Source organism: Acomys minous, assembly GCF_964271855.1.
Source record: "Acomys minous genome assembly, chromosome: 1".
Taxonomy (NCBI): Eukaryota; Metazoa; Chordata; class Mammalia; order Rodentia; family Muridae; genus Acomys; species Acomys minous.
This window is the reverse complement of record NC_140483.1, coordinates 163498820-163526661: the sequence shown is the minus strand read 5'-3', so window position 1 is coordinate 163526661 and position 27842 is coordinate 163498820. Positions and strand designations below refer to the sequence as shown.

The 27842-nt window shown below is 41.3% G+C and overlaps 1 protein-coding gene across 8 annotated transcripts in view; it reads left to right on the top strand.

The window, feature by feature from the left end:
• LOC311601753 (transducin-like enhancer protein 1) overlaps positions 1-27842 on the top strand; it is an 86794-nt gene that overhangs the window by 48707 nt on the left and 10245 nt on the right. For 5 of the 8 annotated variants that reach the window (XM_084789462.1, XM_084789463.1, XM_084789461.1 and 2 more), the window contains 6 exons: positions 10007-10117; positions 13384-13437; positions 13941-14093; positions 15429-15573; positions 16556-16752; positions 18033-18109. In XM_084789462.1, the coding sequence (XP_084645588.1) occupies positions 10007-10117; positions 13384-13437; positions 13941-14093; positions 15429-15573; positions 16556-16752; positions 18033-18109 (737 nt within the window). The remainder of the gene's footprint in view (positions 1-10006; positions 10118-13383; positions 13438-13940; positions 14094-15428; positions 15574-16555; positions 16753-18032; positions 18110-27842) is intronic. The other 3 variants (XM_084789467.1, XM_084789466.1, XM_084789465.1) reach the window with 1 other exon arrangement.

The following is a 27842-nucleotide window of genomic DNA, read 5'->3' as shown; positions in this document are numbered from 1 at the left end:
GTGTGGGGAATTCCTGAAGGAAGACATAGTTAGGTTTTTTAATTATTATAGTGTAGGGTTTTCTAGGAAGGGAAGAAAATAGACAAAAGCTTTAACTAGGAAATAAAATGCCTGACAGGCAGAATATATGTTTGAGTAAATTGGCTTTAAATTTATGAAGTAACATTTATATTTTGGTATTTTGGTTTTGTTATAGACTGTCATCGTTTCTTCCATGGTCTTTCATTATAGTACAACATTTTTAAAACCCTAGTTTTGTACCTGGAAAATCAGCAGAAGAAGTGGTGAAGGACTGTGTTGCATGATTTTCATCTGAATTTATTTTGAGATGAGGCTTTTATGATTTAATGTTCTTCTCTTGAATGCTTTCTACATGTAAGGCAGCTACATATTAGAGTATGTAACTACATAGCAAAGGCATTTTGTCAGTCAGGGACAGGACAAGTGACAGAAATGCTAAAAGGCAATTTCAGCTTCACAGCTCTCAAGTGTTTCCATTGGCACAAGACTCAGAAATGCTTTGGGCACAAACAGATTTGCATACTGAAACTGCTAGAGGCCTTATCTGTGTGTAATCTTTCCAGTGGCCATTTAACTCATAATTTTGGCAGAAAGATGTACAAGTACTATAATTGGAGGAAATGAGGGTGTGGTAGGAGGAGATCAGTTGCATGCTCTCTTTAAAAATAGTTTTTTTAAATTAGCATATAAAATAAAAGATTTCTTTATGGCCTTTTCAGACTTAGTGAATTTCTTGGCTCACATTCACTTGCCGCTTCCTTCCCCCTTCCCCTTCTTCTTCACTTTTCTTCCTCTCAAATAGCTTCTCCCTATAGTTGCATTCTCAAAGGAATATAAGGCAGTTCTTGAATTTTACAAAGCTATGGATTATTTCTGAATCTGTTAGAGTTGGTGAACTTCATAGAAACATAGGTAATGGCAGCCACACACCAGTCTTCTCAATAGTGTAAAAGAAGTAACAGCTTGTGTCCTTTTAACATGTAAAGCTTTTGATTAGCTTAGGAATATATATATATATATATATATATATATATATATATATATATATATATATATATATATATATACACACACACACAGACACACACACACACACATTGTTTTTGCTGTTAATAGCTACATCATCTTGGGTGGTGAGATATAATGGGGAAAGTACACTAACTGAAGCCAAACATTAATTTAGTCTGTAGAGGAGTTAAATTGTTCTGTTTACCTAAGTTAGGTTTTGATGCAGTTATATAAAATTAAGTAGCTTCCCAACTTGGCGTAAAATTGAATATGCAAACCAGTGGATAATGAGATGCATATACTCTCGGTACCTAAAATATTGTAGTGCTATTAGTTGATAAAGCACTTGGAATTCTGAATCTGATTTTACTTGACTCTTGGCTGCTATCTTCCTTCACCAGAGAGATGAAGATGGTTGCTACAGCCTGATGGTTTCAAACTGATCTAACTCAGTGTTTCTCCTTTTTAATTAAAATTACTGCACACCCCCTAAGGACTTGTTTCTCTTGGTGATATACTTTGACATTTACAAGATTAGAATAAAAGTTAAAAAAAAAAACATTTAGAGCTACTCAGTTGTGTTATTTTAATATTAATGAAAAAAGCAATGTTTTCTTTAAAACAGGCTTTTAATGGATGAATTACGTTTTCATATTTGCAAATATCACTAATGCTGGCTTCAAAGAAACTTGACCAGGTTTCGATCATAAGTTTGTGTATTCAATCTGTCACACAGTTGCTGCCTTTTGACAGCATTCTTGAAGAAAATCTGTCCTAAGAGATTTGTGAGTCTCTGTGTTCTTTTTTGGGGATGGGCAATCTTGGGTCAAACTCAGACAACTTGAGCCATGAGTATGCTGACTCCTTGCTGCTATTTTCTCTACTTTTATATTAAACATATTATTTAAATCAAATGCAAAAACGTGCAGATCCAGAGGAAATGGGGTGTGGCTTGCGGCTACATGGTAGGTGGTTCATCTTTATCTTCCAGTGATAGTACTACTTAGTTTGCTTATTTATGCTTTTAGGTTAGAAAACAGATGTACCTTAGTATAGGCAGTATGGTTTAATCTAAAAAAACCTAGAAAATAAAATACTAAGAACAGAGTATTCCCAGTGGATGAGCCAGAATATAATCACCATGAGGGGCTTGTTCTGTTGAGCTTTCCTTGTTGTTTGTTTTGTTTTAAATTTAACCTGCAATTCTCAAAATCCATTCCCTGTCTGCCTGCTTTGGTTGGTTGGTTTGTTTAAATTTGTATGCAGATGTGTGTGGGCACAGGTGTGCCATGGTGCACATGGAGGGGTCAGAAGACAATTTGTGAGCGTCCATTCTCTGCACCAAGTGGGTTCCAGGGTCAGACTTGGGTCATTAGTCTTATCAGGAAGCTCTGTCTTGTGTGAGCCAACTTGCCAGCTTCTTCCTTTTATTAGAGACGAGGGCTTAACAGGCTAATCCAGGCTGACCTCATATTCGTGGCAATATTCCTGCCTCCACCCCCTAAGTGTTGGAATTATAGGCAGGAGCTTACCATGCCTGTTTGTTGTTGTTTTGCTTTTTAAGTTATAAACCTTTGTATATAAATACAACTAGCGCGAACAAATAAGTAATACCAAAAATAGGTCATATTCAGTGTATGAGTGCCTATGTGTGCACACTGCTTGCCCACCAAGCCAGACGAAGACATAGATCCATTGGAGCAGACAGTTGTTATGCACTATGTGGGCCCTAGGAACTGAACCTGGATTCTCTCCAAGAGCAGCAAGTGTTTTTCACTGCCGAGCTATTAATAGTAATAATAATAAAATAATGTACAAATATTTTGGGTGGTTTAGGGATGACTTGAATTAAATTCTGGCTAAAAGGAGTATCACTTAGGCACAACTACTTGGCATTAGAGGACCAGCAAATAGTGTCTTTCAAAGAAATGGTAGAAGAGTCTAGATGTGGTAAGTGCACACCTGTAATCCCAGTAAGTGTGGGTTCTTCTCCCCTTTAAAACACAAGCAGGAGAGCTGGCAACATGGCTCAACAGGGAAAGGTGCTTCATGATTTGAGCTCAATCCCTGGACCCACGTGGTGAAAGGAGAGAAGTCACTTCCACAGGCTGCCTTCTGACCTCTACATGCATCCTGTGCTGGGCGTATTCTCCTACCCGTGTGGTTACATACACATACTCAGAAAACAAAAACATTTTTAAAAGATAAAATATAGATTGTGCAATGCATTTGTGGATGCGACAGTCCATCTGCCTGGGTGACAGTGTGTCATCCGTGGAGCTGGTCCAACCAAGCAGGCCTGTTCGGTACAGCGCATTCAGCTTTGTTGCAAGTAAACAAGGATAGCAAACACTCTTTTGCCTAACTATTTACAAAATAAATTTTGACTGGATTAGTGAAAAGGTGGCTTGGAAATATACGCTAAAATTAAGATGATTCCTGTAAAATACTAACAGGCGTAGTAGGAAACATGATCCGAACTTAAGCAGTTGTCTCTCTGTACATACCTGTTGTGGCAGTATGTAACAGGTGGGGGTGGCATTTCTTTCATGAGATGAGTGCTGAGGCCTGTGCCATCCAGGCAAGCATTTAGGTCTGTCCCACTGTGATGATTGTAAAAACTGGTACCTTCCGTCAACAGCCAGTTTTATTTCTTTTTTTCAATTTAATTTTTATATGTACGGGTGTTTTTCCTGTGTATGTCTATGCACCACATATGTGCCTGGTGCCCTCAGAGACTGGATAGGGCAATGGATCGCACATTGCAGATGATTGTAAACTGCAGTGTAAGTGCTAGGAAATGAACCTAAGTTCTGAAAGAGGAGCCAGTGTTCTTAACTGCTGAGCCATCTGTCTAGCCCCATAGCCTGTTTTAGGCTTCAGTTTGTATCTTAATTCAAAAGCTTTGTGAGCAGGCATGTGGCACTTTTCCCTTTTTCTTTTGTCCTTGGGATGATTGATATTTCCTAGCTGGAAATTCCGATCAGTAGCCAACGCAGCATCTGCATGTTTGAGGTGAGCTGTAGACATTAAGTGCTGTCAGAAATCCAAATGAGGATGGACTGAGAGATGGCTCAGCAGTTAAGAGTTAAGATTGCTTTTCCAGAGGACACGGGTTCAATTCCAAGCACTCACATGGCAGCTCACAAATGTCTGTAATTCTAAGATCTGACACCCTCACACAGACATACATGCAGACAAAACTACAATGCACACAAAGTAAAAATAAATAAATAAGAAGAAAAAAGAAAACCAAATGATACAGATCCTGATCTAATGTTTAGTCAATGTGTGGAAAACACAGTTTGAGTATCTTATCTGAAGTGCTTGGTTCTAAAAGTACTTCAGACTTGGGTCTTACATTTGAGAATATTTATACACTTACTGGTTAAAAGTCCCACTTAAAACTGAAATGCTCTGATGTCCAGAACTAGTGTTCAGAAAGTCCAGGTTTAGGAGCTTTGGAATTTTCCATTTCAGACGAGAGATTCTTAGCCATATCTGGACTGTAGGGAACCGAAAGGCACAAAAGTACTGCAGAAAGAAAGGCTTGGCACATTGACTTCCTGTCTCTAGGTTATGAGTTGGGGATATAATTGTGATGCCATTTAGGTTTTTATGTATTTGCTGTGGTCCAAAGTGAATTTGTTCTTTGCTTTACATGAAAAGGGAGTGTAAAGGCCACTTGGTGGGTGAGAGATGGTGACAGTCATGTGATTTTATGTGGGACAATCAGTGTCACCTCCTGTAAGGTCCACTTGGATTTGGCAGCACAGGCCTCTGTGGTCCAAGTACACCTACCCACATCCTTCATGTATCTGAGACAGATGAGCCTGCTGTAGAGTTTGGAGAGGCTATCTGTATGCCCTGTGGATACATTTTATACTTTGACTGTGCTGTTGACAAGAGATGATTCCTATGCTTATGAGTTAAAGCGCAGATTTTTGAAGTGGGTAGCAGAAAATGTGAATGACCGATTTGTACTGCTACAAACCTACAGTAGGGTGATGGCTTAATTGCCATTATGTGTAGACAGAGGCAGCGGATAGATGTGATGGGGTGCATCCTTACCTAATTGTTTTAATGTTCCCCGAGAAGTTAATTGTCAGTGTGGAGTGTGCTATCAAATTAGGTTCCCACCGACTTAGTGTAACTGAGGATAAATGAGGTGTCTCGAGTCTCCAGTCTGTGCCTCTGACACAAACACTTGTCCTGCAGGGAAGAGAATGTTCCCAAGGGAATCAGCAGAGCAGCTGGAGAATCCACTTGACTTGTGCTGTCTTGATGTTAGGAAAGCCTGTCTACGGCTTGCTGTGTCCACGAGTGACCCTCCCATATGTGCGGGTTGTTACAGGGTTTACATTTGTTAGCAGACGAGTTACTCAGATGCATGGAGACTTCAGAGACGAGTGTTTGAGAAATGGAGCACTCACAAGGCATTTTGTTAGAGTAAACTTCAGGCTTCTCTAGTAGATGTATGCAGTCACTACTGGTAAGTGGCTAAAGGAAAATCAATGTCTTGTATTAAGACTGTAAAGACTGCTTTTATCCATGTCAAAGCACCCGTGTCTTTGCTGCATTCTTTCCTGGGTTCTCAGTGTTCAGTGACAGCTCAAGATAAAGTAATACCAAGTTTGCTTGAGGTTTAGCCAACGCTTATACTGTAAATTCTTACAAGAAAGTGTGGTTGTAAAATTCCATTTGGATCCTTAATTGCTACCTTAAGAAACTGTTGACCTCCTTTATCCCTAGGTTGAATACTTTGCTGACTGTTCTGCCCAGTCTTTGACATTTAGTACAACAGACCACACCCTGGTGTGTTTTAGGAGTGATGCTTCTTGTTATGATAGTGTCACCACTCTGACCTCAATGGAATGCACACAGGTGGCTTTCTTGTGTGTGTGTGTGTGTGTGTGTGTGTGTGTGTGTGTGTGTGTGTGTGTGTGTGTGTTTTCATGTACCCCAGGTTGCCTTTGAACCACCTGCCTGAACTTCCTGAATGCTGTAATTCCAGACATCTACCACTCTGCCAGCATTCTAGGTTATATTGCTGGGAGGTCTGCGCTTGTAGACCTGCCACATCTGTTCTCTAGGTGGTACAGGTAGATGTGACTTGACAAAGCACGCATCTTTAATATTCATTTGCTTGCTGCTGTCGTAATTGCCCCAAGATTTGTTCTTCTCATATAATTCCAGGTTGTCATGAGGGAGGAAGCCCCTTTGTGCTGGGTAGCACACCTCTGCACTTACCCTTATCTGGTAATTTCCTGTGTGGTTTCTTCTACAGACAGGAGAAAGACAGCAAGTCAGGTTGATGGGTGTCTTCTTCCTCAGGTATCAGAGCAGCCTCCTGCTTGAGACTTCACTCGGCTGTAGAGCATAAGTGTGTGCACCATATAAGGCTGTAGTTTCAGAATTTTAGTTTGTTTTGTAAACATTGCTTTTAGCCCTTGATTTGTTCATGTTTGTCATATTCCCATGGGCTACATAAATCCTAGTTTGAGTTCCTGTAGAAAACATAAGGTAAATGAGATGACTTTGTTTATTTAACAAATCCTTAAAATAAAAACTCAATATCCAGCCTGGAAATCCCAGTCCTCGAGATGTTAGTAATAGAATTCTGCCCAGTACTGACAGTGCGTGAGAGTCCTGTAGACTGTTTACATTTATCAGCTGCAAGGTGAGCTGACAACCTGGTGTCTTGGCCAGGATGTGACAAGGCTGGTTCTGATTCTCAGGACGATAATCTGCCAGTCTGTGTGACAACGCTGATTCTGGGTCTCATGTTGGTCAAAATCTGACACTATGTTAAGGCTTGGCTTGGCAGCTGTCTGTTCGATGAGTTCTGTGCCGTAAATTAAAATCTTGAAGATACGAGCTGTGCGAAGAGCTCTGTGCCATGGCACACAGGTCTGTAGTATGGAACAGCACCCACGGGTGTGATAGGAGTGGCTGCATTGCTTGTGGCTTTGCTGAGGGCTTGGCCAGTGTTTGTCTTGGCTCATTAGTGGTAGGATTTATGAGTGGAGAGGTGGAAAATAAATCTTTCTTGGTAGTGTGTGTGGAAGTGTCCTGACCGGCTAGAGGTCAACCTTGGCTATCTTCTTAGGTCCCTCCTCACCTTAGTTTTTCAAAAAAGGTTTTTCACTGAACCTTGTGCTGGCCATTTCAGTGAGACTAGTGGGCAAGTGAGCCCTTAGATCTACTTGTTTCTGTAGCCTGCCTGTCACTTCTAGGGTGACAAGACACACCTGCTTTCTTACTGGCTGCTAGTGATCTAAATGCATTGTCCCTGTCTTTACATAATAAGGATTTTATTCATTGAGCCATACTCTCAGCCCCTTTTCTCTATTATTTCTTGTTCTGCATTTTCTTTATATTTTATTCTGTGTGTGTGTGTGTGTGTGTGTGTGTGTGTGTGTGTGTGTGCTCATGAGTTTATGTGTACAGTTTGTGTGCAGGTGCTCAAGGGTGTTAGATTCAGTGGAACTACGATTAAAGGAAGTTGTGAACCTCCTAATGTGGGTACTGAGAACTGAATCCAGGTCTTTTTCAAGAGCAGTAAATAATTTTAACCACTGAGCCTTCTTTCTTAAGCCCCCCCCCCCCATTTTTTTAAGAGACAGGGATCTCATGATATTTCCCAGTAAGGTCTGCTCACTTCAAAGTAGACTATTTGTTTTTCCTGGTAGACCAAGAGGCTCTGTGTCTACTGATGGTAAGTAAGGGAGGAGTACCAGAGAGTATCAGGCATTGGTATGTCACATTAGAATGTTCAACACTAGTCTAAAGAGCCATTGTTTGTTTTGTTTAAGTGATATATTTGGATACAATTATTTTCTGAAACCAAGCTTAGAATTTGCCTTCCTGGGAGAAGAATCACTTGTTCAGGGAGTCTGTAAGTGGCAGAGTGGTCCTGGTCTTAGTCCACTCATCTCTACTCTCTGGACATGCATTTGGTGTTCCAGGTAATACACAGAATGAAAAGTATATCTTTTGAAGTTGCTTTGGCCTCTTCCCGTATATGAATCTGCTCTCTTTTGTGTTTGATACATTATGGCTCTTTCCCTGTATGTAGTGCTGTGGAGTCAACTGAAAGCCTCTTACATGCTGGGCAGGTGCTTGGCCAGCTCACAAGATTTTTAGGAACTAAGAAATTTCAATTACATTGTTTTGAAATCTTCTCTTAAATGCTTTTTAGATAACCTAGACTGTAGATACTCCATGAGATAGAATCATACATTTTGAAGGAACAAAGGGGCCATTCAGTCAATATTTTGGTTTTACTGTTTAGTTCTTAATATGTACCAGTGATTCATAATGACAATCAAGATAGCTGTCCTGTCCTTCAGCCATAGTAGCAAGCAGCTGGCCAAAAACTAGAATGGTACTTTTGCTGTCCCAGGAAATGCAGCAATACCCAGGAACTGGCTTTGAGTTTCAGAAGAGCAAAGGAGAAACACCATGGCCACCTTGGGCAGCAGTTGGAGCTGCGGAGCATTGTTGCTGTCTGTGTAACATAGGTCCGGAATGCTGCAGTCAGAAGAACTGCTCCTGGAGGCAGTGGTACACAGGGGTGTGCTGTCGTTCCTGGAGGGTGGACATGAAGCGTACTAGGTAATCTGTCTGGGTGTATCATGAGGAAGGTTCGCTACTCCACCTTTGCTGTCTTTTTTTTTTTTTTTTTTTATTAAATTCACAGCATCGATAACATAAAGCAATGGTTTGTTTTGTATGTGTAGTCTGCTGGCAGAGCTGAAAGACTGTCAAAGTGGGTTCCATGTTTTGTCCCAGTGAGTTTGGAGAGCCAAATACCTGGTTGATTATGTCTGGTTGGTGAGGAATGGAAATCCATGGTCTTAAAAACTACTACGTAAAACATTTGTTTCTGATACATACTGTGGTATTGTGGTACTTTTGGGGCCAGGAAAGGTAGCACAATCATCACTGACCCTGGCCCCCACCCCTGTCCTTAGCTCTCAAGCATCTTGGAAGAAATTGGGGTTATCTATGCCTTGTGAAAGCCAATTTCTGCAAAGCTCATTCAGCATTGTTCAAGCCAGTAACACATCACTGAACAAATTGCCCCCTTGCATATGCTAATCCAGCTCTAAAAAGAGTTCTTTTGTAAAATGTTCTGCTTTAGCCTGGGAGGAGATAGGAATTGAAGGGGTGTCAGGTCACATCATGTGACCCCAAAGTATCTAAAATACCTGTTTTCTTCAGGTTAACAGTTCATGCTCAGCATATGCTAATGAAATGTGTGTGTGTGTGTGTGTGTGTGTGTGTGTGAGAGAGAGAGAGAGAGAGAGAGAGAGAGAGAGAGAGAGAGAGAGAGAGAGAGAGAGAGAGAGAGAGATATTAGTCCGGGTTATGCTTTTGTGTAAGAGCTGCTTTTGCTGTTGAAGGTTCACAACTGGCTAAGATTTCCTCTTTGGATATTAAATTTCAGTGGTATTGGCTAACAGGTATTTCAACAGTAAATTAAAAGAATTTAAATGTCCTTTGTTGTGTGTAAAGTGTGATTTGCCATTTAGGAACTACTGTTACTCCCATCTGCATCTTTGGTGCCTTTTTAGAGTGGCACATAGTGACTTCCGGTTATAATACCTGCTTAATAAAGGGATATCAGGCGTTACTCAAACACTGTTCATATTCATCACCAAAAAGTAGCAATGAAAAGGAGTAAAAACATATCCACAGACAATCAGCAAGTGCCCATTTTTCCAACACTAAACAGAAGCACATTTTGAATGCATAGGGCCTCAAGGATACACCAGGGTTTAAACAGTTTGATGTAAATTTGGGTTTCTTTTGAAGTTCGGTCTAAATGTTTACCACTGGGTTAAGACATGACTTAACAGGGATGCAGGATTGTTGGTGTGTCCAGTTTCTAAACCATTCCGCCAGGTTGGATTTTCATGCATACAAAGGAGGCCTGGGAAGAAAGCTTTATTAGTACTTTTTTGTCTTGCAGAGTAATTCCCTCTTGGTCCCAGACAGCCTAAGAGGCACAGATAAACGCAGAAATGGCCCCGAGTTTTCCAGTGACATCAAAAAAAGGAAGGTGGATGATAAGGATAACTATGTAAGTGAATAAAGGGCTTCCCAAAAATTGTTTACTTACTGTTTTCCTTATGAACAAGTATCCAGGTATAATGCTGTATCACCTCATATTATAAAGCAGGTAAGTTCCTGCACTGGAGGGCGTTTTTCCTTCAGGGCTGTGTATTACATTATATTTCATTTGGGCTTATACTTTTCTGGCTTAGTTACTCACAAAGGGACTATGAAAATATCAAGGTAATTATATGAGTCTATAGCGCCAGTATGTAGAGGCTGAAGCAGGAGGATTACAGTGTCAAGGCTAAATTGGGCTATATAGTGATAACTTGTTTTAAAAAAGCAAACAAACAAAAACAACAAAATAAAACAAACAAAAAAAAATGTTTGCAGAGATAGTTCTGTGGTAGAGTACTTTTCTAACATTGACCAGGCCTTGGATTTGATCCCCAGTATGGTAGTACACACGCATGCATGTGCACACACACCAAAAATACAAAGCAAGAAAAACCAAACTGACTTGGACTACTTGCCTGTTGGCCTTGAAGGAAGAAGAGACTAATCTGGACCTCTGTGGGGAAGTTTAGACACAAGGCTTCTGTTTCCTGCTGGCATGCCTAGGCCTTCAGCTAATAAGTAACATTTGTGTGCCAGATGAGTGCCAAGAACCCTGTGCTCTGTCCCAGATTATTTCAGTTAGTTCTTGCTATAACCTGCCAACTTGGGTATCATCTCTACTTCATAGCTAAAGAAACTTGCCCAGAGCTTGTGTTTCGCCATAGCTCATAGGTTAGTGACACTCCAGAAGCACCACATTTCAAAGCCATGCTGTATTGTAACCCTGAACCTGTTCTTGGAACTGGCATTTCCCTAGAGGTCCTAGATCAGTCCACAGATTATATCATGATTTAATAAACATCACAAAACACAAAATCATTGGTTCTCCTCAGTTTTGCCCATGCCTTTTAAATATCCTTTTGCCCTTGTTGCCCAGAGCTACACATATTTTCTTTCATTTGGAATAGTAGATGTTAGCAACCAAGAATGCAGTCTGTGATGTTCAAAAGGTGGGTCATTCGCTGATACCCAGTTCTGTGGTTTTAGTTTATCCATGGGCTTGTATACTTAAGTCAGCAATGAGGGACTTAGAATCAATATCTTGGCCTTATGTTTTTCTGATACTAATGTCTTGTCTTGTTATATAAGTATGACTGGGATGATATAATGAGATGATTTTGGAATATGTAGGAGGCAAAGCCCAAGATCAGAACTCTTTGACAAAGTTTACAGTATTATTCGGGTTTATGCTTCCAGAAGGGCCTCAGAAAACATGAATGATTCACTTCAGAACTTCTTTAGAGAGGTAAGAGGGTGCTGGAACTGAGGATCTGGAAAATGTTGCAGAGTACTTAGGATGATGACAGTATGTACAACAGAGTAATATGAGTTCTGTTTACCACAACCTGTTACATGTTTATAAAGGAAGTATAAGACAGTAGTTTGAGGTCCCAAACAGAAGTAATGAAAAGAAGAGAATACTAATTATCCTACTTGAGTCATTATAATACTGTATACGTATCCCATATATTTATTTTTCACTGAAGGATTTTTTTTCTAAATTAAAGAGGAGTGCAATGGTAGTAAATTGCTTGGTATAGTTACCGATTTCACCCTTTGTACTGTGATCATTTTTATAATTGTTTTTCTAAGCTGTTCTGGTTTATGTTTGTCACCATTTCTGCTCTTGACAGCTGAGAACATTTGTGCTTTTCTTTGACACTAAGAGAAAATATATTTTCCTTATCACTTTTTATCAATGAAAGTATTTCAGTAAATTTTTAATTTGGATTGCTCCTTCAGCAGTGGCTGCCAATTTATGTTGCTGGTGAACTACATGGTACTTTTAAATTGTACTAGGAGTGGTGTGTGGCTCTGAAACCCCAAAGACTAACCCCAGTGACATACTTTGTCCAGTAAAATGATACTTAGGAACAACAGCCACCAACTAGGGGCCAAGTATTCAGGCATCCGAGCCCATGGAAGACATTCTTATTCAAACCACCACACTAAGAAAATAGTATTTTTCAAACTTTGATCTGGGAGTAAGCACATCTTAAATTGAGCAGCTTTTCTGATTGCTTACCAGACTCACTGTAACCTTGGAATTTCCTGTGATTAGTCAACTTTATAGTTCCGTGAAGAGACAGTAAAGGCAGTGCCCTTGAGCTACGTCCATCTGTTTTCCTTCCATCTCTCAATATCACAGGCTAAAGAACCTTATTTTTTTTTAACCCCCATGTGAATGTACATGTGGATGCTTCAAGTAAGTTGATATTGTGAGTCTTTGATAGTACCTTAGTATCTTGTTTTATTGAGTCAAAAGTCTTCTCAAGTCTCCAGAGTCCATCTACCTAGAATGCCCAGGGATTCCCTGTCTCTTGGGATTATAGGTGCCCTCTGAGCCTGTATGGCGTTTCTGTGAGTTCTAGGGATCTGAATTCCAGTCCTCATGCAAGTACCTTAGCCATTCACCTAAATCTCTTTAGCCACCCACTCCCCATTAAAAAAATAAAAAATTTAAAAAGACAGTATCTCTTATGTAGTAGCCAGGCTGGCTTCAACTTATAGCCAAGTATGACCTTGACCTAAACTTTCATGCCTTGAGTACTGATGTACAGCACTACCCCTGATATGGCACAGTTCTAGGGATCAAATCCAGGGCTTTGTCCACTCTATGAACTTAGCTATGTCACCAGCCAATAGTTCATTCTTTACATGAGATTAGGTCTTTTGTTTCTGGTATAACTATGACCTCATGGGGAAATGGTGAAAGTAAATTTATCTCTATAGTTAAGAGTTGTCTGTGAGCCCCGTATTGACTAGCTGTGTATCTTCAGCATCATATGTGTGAAAGCAATGGTGTGTTGTCTTTTACTTTGAGATTAATTGGACTGAATTTTAATATGAAGGTCTACAGAATTCAGATTCTAAAATAGATATTACCATTGCAGCCATCAAGCCCTTAGAATGTACATTTTATGAGCAAACTGAGACTAGGTAGCTTGTCTACAAGATCACTGGCTTGTACTACAGCAACATTCTTGCCAGCGCTCAGAGTACCCCAGGCTAGAGAAAGAGGGGGAAAGGTGGTGGTAAATGCCTATAGACTGCAAAGAAACTTGAAAGCATGTCCTGAGTGTTTAGTTTGTCTGCTACCAAGAACTATTGAAAGATATTGAACTGTTTAAAACTTATTCTTATCCTTTATTAAACATTCTTTTTTTTTTCCAGGACAGTGATGGAGACAAGAGTGATGACAACTTAGTTGTGGATGTCTCTAATGAGGTAACCATGTATTTTTTAAATCAAGGTTTCTCTTGAATAGTTTTGAGAAAAATATAGTTGTAAGTGAATGGGTATTTCTTATACCTTCACATATCATTTAATGGATGTTTATGAATGGAACAGTCATAACTGAACTGAAACTATAATTTCCCTTATATGAGGTTTGAGTATGTAGCTCAGTTGGATAGTATTACCTACCATTGGCACCGACAGACTTGTGTTTGATCCCCAGCCCACCAGAAAGATAAATCTGTTTCCTATGTCATTTTTAATTTCTATGTTGGATATCTGGTTAGAGGATACACTTGGATTGGAAGTGATTGGATGTGATTGTTTTTCCTCATGATAGAGTCCTGGGTGTGTTATAAATACCATCTTGCTAATTTAGAGAGCATCACACTCCTCAAATCTAAAAGATTTTCCAGTATCATCCTTTAGTTGAGAGTGTGGGAAAGTATGTCCAGTGTGAGCTAAAACATGTCAACTTCTTATTGTGTGTTGAGGACCCTTCTTCTCCACATGCAAGTCCCACACATTCACCCCGGGAAAATGGCCTTGACAAAAATCGCCTGCTGAAGAAAGATGCTTCAGGCAGCCCGGCGTCCACAGCCTCCTCTGGAAGCTCCTCTTCCCTGAAATCCAAAGAAGTGAGCCTGGTAGGTAGGAGCTTGCCTTTCCCTGGGTGACACTGCCATTTCCCTTGTGGAGCACTGGAGTGTACAAATTGGAGATTCTGCTGCATAAAGGCTCTGTGTTCAAGTACTGAAAAGGAACACTTGCTGTCCTAGGCACTGCTCACTTTCACCTCATTTGTCTCTTGGATCACAGTTAGAGTGGGTACACAAGCTTCTGTGTGCACCATTTTTCCTTTGTCAGATATGTTCGTGACTCAGCTCTGTGCATCTTAACAGTTGGCTAGCACATAATTGTCTTGAGACATCTTGATTTTGTTACTCTACTGTGTGTAAGGTAACCTGGGCCACGTCGCATCAGAGTTTGTATGTACACAGGAAGCTTGAGATCCATCATAGCCCATTCATGTTGTCACTCAGTCACTGAATAAACTTTATTTTAACTGAGGATGGTAGAACATGCCTGTAGTGGCTGTATTTGGGAGGATCCAACTGCGAAGGAAGCTCTTGAGCTGGGAGTCAAGTCTGTATTACGTTGTGAGACTACCTCAATGTGATGGCCTTAAGGCTATCCCTTTATGCGAGTAAAGAAAAGCTGAGCCTCAGTAACTTGTTATCAGATCCTAAGCTAGAGCTGGGGTTTTGGCCCACGCTCTTTTCTATTCCCTGGTGGTACTTGGGAGTGATCTAGGAATACAAGATGTTAAAAGCTGACAGCCTTTTTATCCTGTTAATGTCTCAAGTTGTAAAAGTCTCTGGCAGGTGATATCTGTACGGATGGATCTTCATTAGCTAGGTAGCCGCAGGGATCACTACACTGACCTCCAAAGAGGAGTTCCTTCTAGGCTTGTGTCTTAAGCACGGTGGGACAGGTGCTAGAACTTTATCTCTGAAATGCTGGGTTGCTTCTGAAATAATTTGTTCCACTGTCTGTCACCATCAGTCTGAATTCATTCCCAAAAGGTGAGGCTGGGTAAAGGGTTCCACTTCAGAAATTTGGAGGCCAGGCATGCCCTTCCAAGTGACTTGGAAAGACTCTCTGTATGGTCATCTTTTGGCTCCAACATGGCATGGAGCCAAAGTTCACAACTTCATGGAAAATTCTTTCTAAAATAAAACTTGTGGAGGAAGACGTGTGATCATGCTCTGTGTGTCTCCGGCTCTCATTTTAATCTGGCAGGAAGAGGAAAGGTCAACATTTCTCGCTCACAAGTTAATGCTGTCGACATTGTGTGGATTTATGAAAATTGGCTAGGGAGTAACTAGAAGGTGCCCAGTGTCCCAGCTGCTGTTGTGATAAATTGTGTAATATGGCTTGGATTAAAAATAATACTCATTTAATTTGTTTAATGATACCAGCATGAAAAAGCCAACACGCCTGTTCTGAAATCCAGCACACCAACGCCTCGGAGCGACATGCCAACCCCGGGCACCAGTGCCACTCCAGGCCTCCGTCCAGGTCTCGGCAAGCCTCCAGCCATGGAGCCCCTTGTCAACCAAGCCGGTCAGCACCCCTTCTCCTGCTCTGCTTTGTTTCTCCCGTCCTGGCTTGATGTGCTCTCTGCTAATCTCCTGGCAGTTGGCTGCTGAGTGTGAAGCACTCAGAGCTGCTCTCCTCCTGTCTTTAAGAAGGCGTGGTGGCGTGGTAACGAGCATGTTTGTCCTGGGTTTCAGCAGCTGCACCAAGTAGTCTCCAACTGTTTACATCCAGCTTTCTTTTATTTCAAAATAATTTAAGCCCTAGGGATTACATTAAAGTTTCTGATAATTATTCCAAACATAATTTTACAAAATTTGTCATTGCGTGTCTGATGTTGCTAATATTGACCAAAATGGCAGATTTTATAGCCAAAGTATATGTTTTGCTGCCTATAGTTGGCGGTTTTGATTTAGTTCGGTTTTGCTACATCTTCAGGAATCAGTGATTCTTTGCTGGAAGGTGGAAGGGTTTTTGCTGAGACTCTAGCTCATGGGGTCACTCATAACTTTGATCTTCCTCACTGGACAAGCTAAAAAATTTACAGCCTGAGTCCAGGGGAATTAGGCACTAGAATGCCCCTCCTAAAGCCCTGCTCTGGTTTGCACAAATCCAGGATTTGGTTTTCATTTGGAATTGGTACCAGGGAGTGGAAAGTTTGGACTGAAGGAGAAATCTTGGATTTTATCCAGAAAATCTTCTTTTGAGATTAAGTCAGGTAAACATGCAGTATCTGTGCCTTGGCTTTCCCTTTGTAAATTGGGTGCAAAAATGTCAATTAATCTTCCGGCTTTCTGGTGCGGCTGCTTTGCCAATGAGAAAATATGGGGGTTGTGTTTTCTGTCCTAGAGGAGAATTAAGCTCTGGGAAGGAATGGATCTTGTGCATATATTGAGGCTGATGATCTCCATCCCCTGGAAGCCCTGCCCATCATAAATAATGAGTGGAAACCACTGATCAGGTTTGACATAATGATCAGTCTCGTCACACATGGCATGTTTTCTTGCAGCAGGTGGCCTGAGGACACCGCTGGCAGTGCCTGGTCCATACCCTGCTCCCTTTGGCATGGTACCTCATGCAGGCATGAATGGAGAATTGACCAGCCCCGGTGCTGCCTATGCAGGTCTCCACAGCATGTCTCCACAGATGAGTGCTGCAGCTGCTGCAGCTGCTGCAGCAGTGGTAGCCTATGGGCGCTCCCCAATGGTAAGTCATGTGCTTGAGTGTGCCCCAGGGAGTAGGCAACCTAAAGGGTATAGGGCCTAAGGTGTAGGACTGGGGCAGTAGGCTTCTGGGTACACAGACTAGGATGAAAGGCAATGGCTTGCATTCTGGGTGGGTGGGTCTAAGATACATGCCATCATTGCCCTGAAGGGGATACAGCCAACTCAATGCTTGGAAACAAACACCAAAGATGATTCTCACTGTTCAAGCCACATATTTACCTTCCTCTTGTCAGCTTTGGTCAGTATACTATAAATAAACTAGGGCAAATGCTTTTTGTTTCATTGTGTCTGTGGATGAAAATGGCAGTGTTTAGAGGGTCCTTGGATGCATGGTTCCAGGACAGATAGAGCTTTCTCTCACCAAAGTAAATTTTTTAATCTGAAAGTATTGAAATGATAATAGTCATTTTTTGAGTGGATTTCCTTTTTCTACGCCTTAAGAAAAACATTTGAGAATTCATAGCTTTTTCTTTCCATGCATATATGTTCTTTAAAATGAATACCCTGGCTTATGTGAAAGAAGTGGTTTGTGTTGTACTATCTTCTGTCACTCAAATGTCCTCGTTTTTTACCTAGAAGATAAAGAACTGCATTTGAAAGGTAAAATTACTCAAGGAAGGAAGGTAAAATATAACTCCCAGCAGTCTTTTGTATAAGTTACTTGAAATATATTCTGGGCAGTTTTTTTTTCTTTATCTCTTTAACTAGATTGCCCTTTGTAATCTAGTGTGATAAGTGGCTAATTAGTTTTATAGTGCACAAACAGGATGGCATGTGAAGCTGTAAATGCTGACCTTGATGAGTGGCATGTAGCAATTTTGGTTACCACAGTGGGGAAGGGAGTGTGTTCTTATTACTACTTGAGGCTAGCAGCTTATTATGCTATTCAGCATCCCACAGTGCTGTGACCTGCCCCCAAGGAAGAAAAAAAAGAAGTAGCCGATGGGATTAGTGCTAGACTTGTCAGTATCCTCCCTGCACTTGCTTGGTGAGGCAGGACAGCCAGTAACTTGGAAAAGGTTTATCCTGAGAAGCAGGTACCCAGAGGGTACAAATTGATCACTCCTCATTTCCACATCACAAAAGAAAATGTGTTTTGTGGGGTTTAGAGGTGGTTGAGTTACCATATTGTGCCTTTTCTTTTTGTTGCTGTGCCCAATTACTCTGTTTAGGGGGCATATAGATTTCTTATATGCACTCAGTGTCCACAGTGTCCACTTTCCATGAGCTGAGTCTCCCACACTTTACTTTTATTTCTAGGTCGGTTTTGATCCTCCTCCCCATATGAGAGTACCTTCCATTCCCCCCAACCTGGCAGGGATACCTGGCGGGAAACCGTAAGTACCTTTGTTTCTTGACTTTAGTTTGTTTCAGAGGTGGGAGTGTGAGCAGTCTGGAATTTCCAAGGGAAGATAGGCTTGGATGTTTCCAAGGAGACTTCCAAGGAGTGTTAACACTTTTCTATAAATAGGCAACTTGTAGTTGTCATGCCTCTGGCTTCTCCCTGTGCAGGAGAGCTCATGCATTACTTACTTTCGAAGAGAAGCTATAGAAGATGATGACACGTAGGAGGAAAGAGCTGGAGGTGTTAGACCCTCCTGCCTGACCCTTTTGCAGGATGCTGCTGCCTTGGTGTGTGGTTGGAAGACAGCTGGCAGTTTTCACTCCTGCTGTTCACAGGGGAACTGTCAGGAATCCTTGAAATCTTAGAGGCTTGGACTGCCATCTCTTCACCCAGGACAGTACAACCTTTTTCTTTGGTAGAATAATTATTTGATCAGTCAGTCCTGTGGGACACCAGTGTCCCAGTTTTGATGGGTACTTTACTTTGTCATATAGCACTTATCAAAAGCACAGCTTCCTTATGGGCAAACAAAGGACTTAAGTTAAAGGATACAAAAGCATCCCGAATGTTGAAACACTCTATTGCTTATTCTGACTCACAAAACAACAACAACAACAAAACAAAACAGAAACAAAACAAACAAACAAAAACCAAAATCCCCCCCCCCTTTCAATGTTACTTATTAGAAGCATAATTTCAAAGAATTTCTGATTTTCTTGAATTTTATACAAAGCAGAATTCAGGAATGTGACAGGCTGGTGTTGTCCCATCCGTGTGTGTGTGTGTGTGTGTGTGTGTGTGTGTGTGTGTGTGTGATGGGTCTGGAGGCATTAGGAACTATTAACTTTCCAAATGGGAGGTTCTGAAGGATAAGCCTCAGGCCTCTATTTAGTCTGTATCCCACCTCTTACCCTCATGGCTTGTCTTTACCTTTTATCTGTGCATTTTGGGGGTAATATGAAGGACAGGTAGCTATCTGGTAGGAAGAGACATGAGCTACAATACTGGCATAGAAGGCTGATGCTCAGGGAGTGCCTAATGTAGACCATATGTCTTAAAATTTATAAGTGCATGTGTTTATGTGCACATGGTTACAAGTGGCCTGTGTACCTGAGCATGCCCACACATGCATGATTTGAAGCAAAAGTTAGTAATATTCTAATTGGCATTGCTAAGTCCTTCCTTGGCCTGTGAGTACCTTGTATTTCTTTGTGTTCGAAGCTGTACTAAAACCAGTCCTAATGGTGTACGCTGTAGACCCAGCACTCAGGAGGCAGAGACAGGAGGATTGCAACTTTGAGGTAGGCCTGGGCAATATTACACAACCCTGTCCCAACTACAACAAAAAAACCCTATAATTTAGAATATAATGTGCATAGAAACAAAGGCTATAGTAGCAAATTATTAAGACTTAGGTGTCCATTGATACCTGGATCTAAGCTGCCACTACTAGCATGTATTTGGTGAGCTGCATGTGAAGAACACAGGATTAATTAATAATATAGAGTCAGAACTTCCCCCATTGCTAAGTTCTGGTTATATAGTCTTATTGCTAATATTAATCCATTAGTTTACATGAGAGAATGTGTTACTGTTATTACGTACCATTCATTACCTCAAGGTTGCTCAGATTTATAGTGATGAGTTAGTCACAGAGTGAAATATCTGAGACAGGATAAAAGTAATTTGGAGACAAGACATAAAATTTAAGTACTATTTGCTATAGGAGTCAGTAGTCTTGAAATGACTGTTAGCTGTGTAAAGCTTTTAGCAGCTGTGCTCATTTGTAACAGTGGCAATGTTTACAGACCACACTTTGACTAGAACTGATCTGAGGCTCTTAAGAGAAATAGAGACAAATCAATGTGTCTTGGATAGAGTGAACAAAGAATAAAGGTTATGCAAATAAGTCTGAGAAAGAGCAGCTGAAGGAGGGTTTTGGTAGGCCTGCTGGAGATGGGAGAGCTATCCATAGCCTCACAGTATACCCTGTATTTGCAAAGGACTCTCCAGAAAGAGGGCTCTCCCTGCATTGCCTATCTTGAGATCCTGGTAATGTGGCCATTAAAAGTACAGCTGCCGGCCACAATTCCACTTGTGCTACGTTATGTAGATGCAGAGCAGTAGATGACAGGCAAACACACATGAACAAAATTGAGTGGGAAAAATCTCCTAAGGAAGGTACATACACAAAGCTAAAGTTTTGTGGGAAGGAGTGCGTCAACCAGGATCCAGGGATAGCGATAGCGACAGCCAAAGGCTCACGTGCACATGGAGGAGTACCTGCAGAGAGTGACCTCCGGGTTCACCTGGGCTGGAGGGACAATCATATATGCGGTACGAATGTTTATGTCTGTATCAAGTTGGTTATGGTAATCTCTCCATGTAACACCATGCCTCTGAACAGATATGTCCAAGAATTGGAAACTAGTAACCATGAAACTCTTCAGGCCCTTGAGCTGCAATTTATCTCTTTATTCCTACCCCCAGAAGCGACACTATGCTACTAACTTGTCATCCTCTTTTTACTCACTGCTTCAGTCTTTTCTTATAGTATAGAGTTTGAGATTCTCACATCTGCCCATCCACTTTCTAGGCACTGTCATGTCCTTCCTTGCTGTGCCTCTCGCACAGTTTTCACTGGGACCTGGATGGAGGCTCACAGCCTAGGAAATGTGTGGTGGAGAAGAGGCATTTGTCCTCTCCCCTTTCAGAGTCTCCCCATGGTCTTAGGGCAGTGGTTCTCAGGTTTCCTAATGCTGTGACCACTAAACACAGTTCCTCATGCTGTGTTGACTCCAAACTATAAAATTATATTTGTTGCTACTTCATAACTGTAATTTTGCTGCTGTTACAAATCATAATGTAAATATCTGTGTTTTCTGATGGTCTTAGACAACCCCTGTGCAAGAGTCATTGAACCCCCAAAAGGGATTGCAACCCATGTGTTGAGAACCACTATCTTAGGGACTAAACTGACAAGACAGATTGACAGAATACACATAAACTGTATTAAGTTTTTACATGCTGTTGAAATTTCTCACAAGAAATAAAGCTGCAAGGAACTATCAAGACAGAAAACGCATAGACTTTTTGCAGAATACAATGATGGCCAGAAAGAAAGTTCAGATTTAAGGCAGGGAGTTGAGTGGCTGTGAATTGCTAAGAAATGAATGGAAGACAAGATTTATTTTGAACTCTTTCAGCATTGGTTCCTAGACTTTGGTGATAAGGTACAGAGTGGTAAGGTTAGCACTTGGTTTTTTGGGAAATGGGATAGAAAAATCTCTCAAACTAAGATGCTGGTGAAGCATAATTTAGGTGGTGTCCCAGTTTGCTTTCCATTGCTGTAGTGAACACTGTGACCAAAAGTAGCTTAGGGAGGAAAGAGGAAAGGGTTTGTTTGACTTACACTTCCAATAGCTTATCACTGAGGAAAGGCAAGGCAAGAACCTGGAGCAGGTATAGGAGAAATCACTGAGGGATGCTGCTACATGCTGGCTCCTCAGGCTTACGTTCAGCTTTCTTTCTTAACACCTCCCAAGACCACCTCCTAAGGATGGTATGAATTTGGCAATGCATGGGATTAGGCAGTGCTAGGAAGTGTTTGCACCCATCAAATGCTGCCTCAGGTGCCATCTCACGGAGGGTTTGCAGATAAGTTTTCACAGACGTTCTCGTTTGGGTAGCCCTTAGTTAGGTCTGTGACACACCTTGGATTATAATCAAGGAAGATATATCTATCCTCCTCCTCCTAGTAGAATTAAAGTTCCCAACATTTCCTTTTCCCTCAAGCAGAGATAAGTATACATGTTTATTGCATTTAATAAGGCCAGAATGAGCCTAGGATGCTGTAAGACCTCCTTTGATCCATCCTTTTTGAAGGGAGATACATGGGTTTTGCACTTCATAGTTAGAGTTGGTCTGTAAGGGGGGAAATCCTAGAGGTTTAGTTTATTTTTGAACCTCTAAGTCAAGATGTAATAGGTGTTCAGCCAGTTTAATGTGATCGTGTTCCTAGTTCTAGCAATTTATGAGAATCCTTGGTAGAGAACTTAAAAGTGCAGTTTGTCTTTCCTTGGAGCACTTCTTGTCTACCTATAAATAAATCCATGCTCCCACCGCCATGGTTACCTTTGGGGTAGTCGTAGCTCAGACTAATTATGGTTTGGCTTCAGATTGTAGGGTAATTCCAGTTCTTTCACCCTGTGTGTGAAAGCCAGGCACGTAATTCTGTTAGAGCTTATTAGGCATTTAAGGTTCTTTTTGGTGTGTAGAGCCTAAAGGAAAAAGAAAAGTGGGCCACTGGAGACAAATTACCTTTAAGGAAGGAACTGTGTTTTACAGTAGCTTTCAGCCAAGAGGGAGTTCAGTACCTCCACCTTCTCTGATGATTAGCCTGGATTCCATATTAGCTTGTTTGGATTTGAAAACCTAAAGCTGGAACCCTGGGCAATCTGACTGTGCAGTTCTGAGTCTGAAGGCAGGGAACACTAGGGATGTGGAAGATGCAGCAGTTTTAGCTGGAGTTCTAGTCCAAGTCTGATGGCCTGAGAACCAAGGGTACTGATGTTGCAGTAAGTAGCAGGTGACAGGCCAGCCTAAGCAGAGAGGGAATTGACCCTTTCTCAGCTTTTTTGTTGTTGTTGTTGTTCTGTTTTGGCCCCTCAGTGGGCTGGACAATACCCAGTGTTGCCTGCTATCTTAGTGAGAGTGAATCATTTTATTCTGTCTACCAGTGTGATGCTAATTTCTTCAGACGCACCTCCCAGTCACAGCTAGAATGTTTTCAGCCATCTGGCCACTTCCTAGCCTGGGCAGGTTGACACATAATATTAACCACCACAGTGATACTTGGCTTTTGAAGTCTGTTGCCTACTATAAACAATGTCTACTCTGTGTTTTGATTTTGCTCTGTGGGCTTTAGTTCAACTTGTTTTCAACTCCCAGGTCATCTGGTTCCTTCAGTTACCGTGAAGCCAAGCTTCTGTTTGTTGTGTAGTTACAGTTGATGCTTCTTGAAACCCTTTCTTCTCCCTCTTCACCTCTTCAGAAATGACTTTGAGTTTAAGAGATAGAAATATAGCTGATGTATTTCTTGTTCACATTTGTTTCTAGCAGATGGTTCTTTTGCTAAGATTTTAAAATAAAGTTTAAAGTAGCCACACTTCTACCAGAGACCTTAGGGCATGTTTTGCGGCAACCTTGCTGTGTTGTTGTGCCTCCAACATACTTAAAAGTCTGGAAATGGTTAGCATGTTGGTACTTGGACTTCTCATGCTGAGTCTGTTTGGAAAACATTCCTTTTAGCAACATCTAATTTTTTTTTCTGTAGGTGATCAGGCAAAAGCAGGTGACTTGGTCTTACTCAGTGGTTACGCACCAGTTCTCCTATGGACTGGTGAAGGCATTTCATTGTCATCAAAGAACTGTGGAACATAAGGGCAGAAATGTCCCATGTGATAAATGCTATAGCAAAGATTTAGAGAAAGATTTAGAGGAAGAGCCACTTGCATGCAGTGGGGGTAGATGGGGCCGTAGTGATGAGTACCTGATTTGGGGGGGGGGGTGCTGTTCTTCTAGCAGAAAGGAAGCATTCCAAGTAACGTGGAACATCTTAAAGATGTCCAACAGGTAATGCTTTGGGGACCAGCTGGCACTTCCAAGTGGCTAGGAGCTTAGTGTCCTATGAAACAAGACTAGTTGGCTTTAAAATCTTGAAGGACATCAGAAGCTGGAAAGAGGTTGGAGAGCTAGTCAAGGTTTTTGAACTACTCAGGCTATTGGTACCTGTTACTACAAGGATGTTCACATCAGCAGTGCCATATCCTTGGGCAATAGTGGCTTGGCCTTCATTTCCAGAGTCTCTGCTTCTTTACTGTTTACTGGATTCTGCCTGTGCTGTTCGATCTATTTCCAGGTCAGTGACAAGGCTACAAACACCAGTTTTCCTTTGGTTGCAGAACATAGCATAACTTTGTCAACAGTAGCCAGTTGTTTGCTCAGCGTGCGTTCTTCCTTGTTCAGCTTACTGTTCCTGGGAGGAAGCTGAGGAAAGGGCCCTTTCCTTTTAGCACTTCACCTCCACCACGTGCCTAATAAACGAAAGCCCTTTGCTCTCAACAATTTGAGAGGGAAGGCCACCCCACTTGCCGATTTCAATCCAACGGCTTTCTCTTCACTTCTTCAGTTCTACCTCCTGATTTCAGAATTAGAAGTGAATGAATAAATAGGAGTTTGGCCCAAAGGCTGTGTGAAGAGGAGCCTCTTGATGGGATGGGCTTAGTGCACTACAATGGTCCCAGATCTGTCAGTGTCTGGCTCACAGTGTGCTGCTAGTGTCCTTCTCTCGTAGGGATGTTTGTTCAAGTGGTTACCTGTAGGCTGTGTTTGCTCTCGTGACCTTACCTCCTCAGTCAGCTCTTGCTTGCTTGATTGCGCCTATGTTTTCCTCCTTTCTTGGATCCCCTGATACTTGCCTGCACTTGCCCACTAGTAGATAGTCAGTAGAGCCTCTTTGTATCTCTGGTGGCTTAACAACACCTCTGTTTTCTGGAGACCCACTGTAGCTTCCAGTACTGTCTTAATCCTCACAACCAACCACTAGAACCAGACTGTGTGTACGCTGTATTGTTTGTTTCTGCTCTGTGGATCAGGAAACAGATAGACCATAGGCTGCAGACCAGATAGTCAGTGAGATCGTACATGCTTAATGCAGCTAGCAAGCTACTGCCCCCTGTCAGGTCCATTAAATGTAAAAGTCTAGGCTCTCAACCTGGTTGTGAACTTAATGTAGTGAGTGAATTCGTTTGGAGACCTTCCCTCTACTTTTTCTTGAATAAATACATGAATCCATTTTAAAGGTATAATGCAGGTGCAGAGCAGCGTATTTCTCACACGTATATAGCTCGACTGCTTTTCACTGCTGCTGCCTACATCTTTGAACAGCGCGTCTTCCTCACACATCTATAGTTTCAGGCCAATGCCATACATAAACAGGTATTATTTGTATGGAGAAGGTTTGCTTGTATGTATATTGTATATTATATGTGTATTGATTCTAGCATTCTGAATATATTTTAATATATTCTGAATATATTTGCTTCATGTCACATGGGAAGTCAGTTGCTCTCTTGATTTTTGGTTTTGCTCTATATGCACTGAATGTCTACACATAGGGGCATGGTCTCACTGTACTGCCCAGCCTGTCCTAAAATTCAGGGTTCCCCTGTCTCTGCTCCCTAAATGATGCCATTCTTGACAAGATCGTATATTGTGGTCTGTGCGATGTGGTACTTGTGTCCTTAATAATAATGGCTTCAAAATATAAGGGTGGTGATATGATTAGACTAAATAATACTTGTGGTGTGTCATTATTACTGTTTTACTTTTCATGATTTGTGAGTTTAACTTCACCAAAAATTGGATGTTGGGAAGCCAGCTATAGTATGGTAGAATTTTTTGTTTTAGGCATCCTCCTGGGGCCCAGAAATGTATCCCTGAGGATAAGGAATAATGGTTGTACTCACTGTCTGTTTGCAAATTCACCATCCTAATTGGTATTGTTACTCCAAACTCCTAAGCCAGTAGAGAAGATAGTCTCCTCTGGGGTCTCTGACATTGTCATGATGTGGAGTATTGGAAGATCCTGTTGTTTTTTTTTTTTGTTTTTTGTTTTTTGGTTTTTTTTTGTGATTGAATAACTAATTCCAGCCATCTCTGTTCCCCACTTGTTTTTCTTCCTATGGAGGAGAGATCACTGCCTGTGTGTTGTTCTGGTTTGTTCATTTGTTGAGCCTCTGCCACACACTGGGCTCTCCTGCTTCCTCTCAGGCCCCCAGAATTGATATATTAGCAGCCATATGGGTTTCCCATGGGACAGGTAGGTGTTCACAGCTCTCATTGTACTGAATCCATTTTAAATTGCCTCAGTGTGATGCATACAGGCTCCTGTGTTGTTGCAAGAAGAACACAGCTGGGATATGGGTCTCCCAAAGACTAGTAGACAGACAGCTCTCCCATCTGCACTTGGGACAGATATTTTATTGACCTAAAACATTTAACTCTGCAATCAGTAGGATTCTAATTGAAGATAAAATAGCCTCCCACTGAAAATATGGGATTGCCAGAAGGGCGCTAGGTCCCCATCTTGATTGATGGGATAATGGGAATCCATCCTCTACCTATGCCTTCCATTGTACTTGCAGCCAGAGATTTTGATGGGCACATTCTCTCCACCTGAACCACCATTCTTACAAAATAGTGCAATCTGGTTGTGTCACTTTATGTGAACTTGCTTATTATTTCTTCAGCATCATTCGGATACTCATTTGTCACATTAGGACCCTGGTTACTGTATCTGGTACTTGGGTCATTTTGTTGATAAGTCAACTCAATGTCCTAGATCTCATGATACTTTGAATCACCTGGAAAGAGAGTCTTAATAAGGAATTATCTAGACCTGGTTGTCCTGTAAGCATGTCGCTGACAGATTATCTCGATTATTAGTTGATGTGTGAACACCAAACCATTATGAGGAACACCATTCCCTAGGCAGGAGATCATCCTCAACAGTCTTAAGAGGAGATAACTAGCTGAGAGTGAGCGAATAAGGTTGCATCCATGTGATTATTCTCCCTGCTCTTAAGTGTATTTGATGGTTCAGGTTTCTCATTTGACTTCCCCATAGTAGCAGGTTGTAACATGTAAAGTTACAAGCCAAGTAAACCCTTCTTTTCCTGAGTTGCTTGTAGTCAGAGACTCCCCCCACCCCGACAGCAATAGAAATTGAACAGACCCATTATATAACTGGGTACTGGATTTTGTCTTACCTGTTACTTGAAGTCCAGAATTCTTGTAGGACAGGAATAATAGATTTCAAACCTCTGTATTTGGTAATTTTGTCTCCAAGTGCAACAAAAGTACTATGAGATTGAAACTGCAGCTATCCTATAATAAGTAGGGTGAGCCTCTATTCAAATAACTGTAATATGTACATATATTTATATACTACTAAAAACACAGACTGTCTTTCAAGATTCAAAAAAAATCCCTGCATGATTTAGAGCATTGAAGAACTAAGGGCTGAGGCGTGTGCGTGTCTCTGTGTGTGTGTGTGTGTGTGTGTGTGTGTGTGTGTGTATTTGTGTATGTGTGTGTACAAAAAATGGATGTGTGTGTGTGTAATAATTTGGTGTGGTTCCCATTCTGTTGCTCAGACTGAGTTACAGTACCTGATCGTTAGTCCTGATGACACATGCCTGCCTCCCTTGCTAATTGACAAAACTCAATATGAACTTGGAAAGTTCAGTACTATCATGGATGACTTAGGAGGACTCTGTCTCAAAATATTTTTTAAAATATTTTAAAGAATGGCCTAGAGATGTAATATAGTTCAGGAGTAGAGAGATTGCTCATCATGTGTAATACAAGGCCCTGGATTCCGTCCTCCACAATTCGGGGAAAGAAGCAAAACCAAAACACCAGAGTAACCTTCATTGTTCCTTCTCCATCACTGTGGGAATTATGATTTTTAAAAAATTGTTGAGGGTTTGTGATAAACAACCACTTTCCAACATGTGAGGTTTTTCCTTTAGATGAAGGGAAGAAACCTTCAAAAGTCTTCATAAATAAATGTTTATGAAGATATGTTGATATATGCTTCTATAGAGGGAAATAGTAAATTCTTTTATTTCCATGATGATAAATGTTCATTTTAAGTGCAG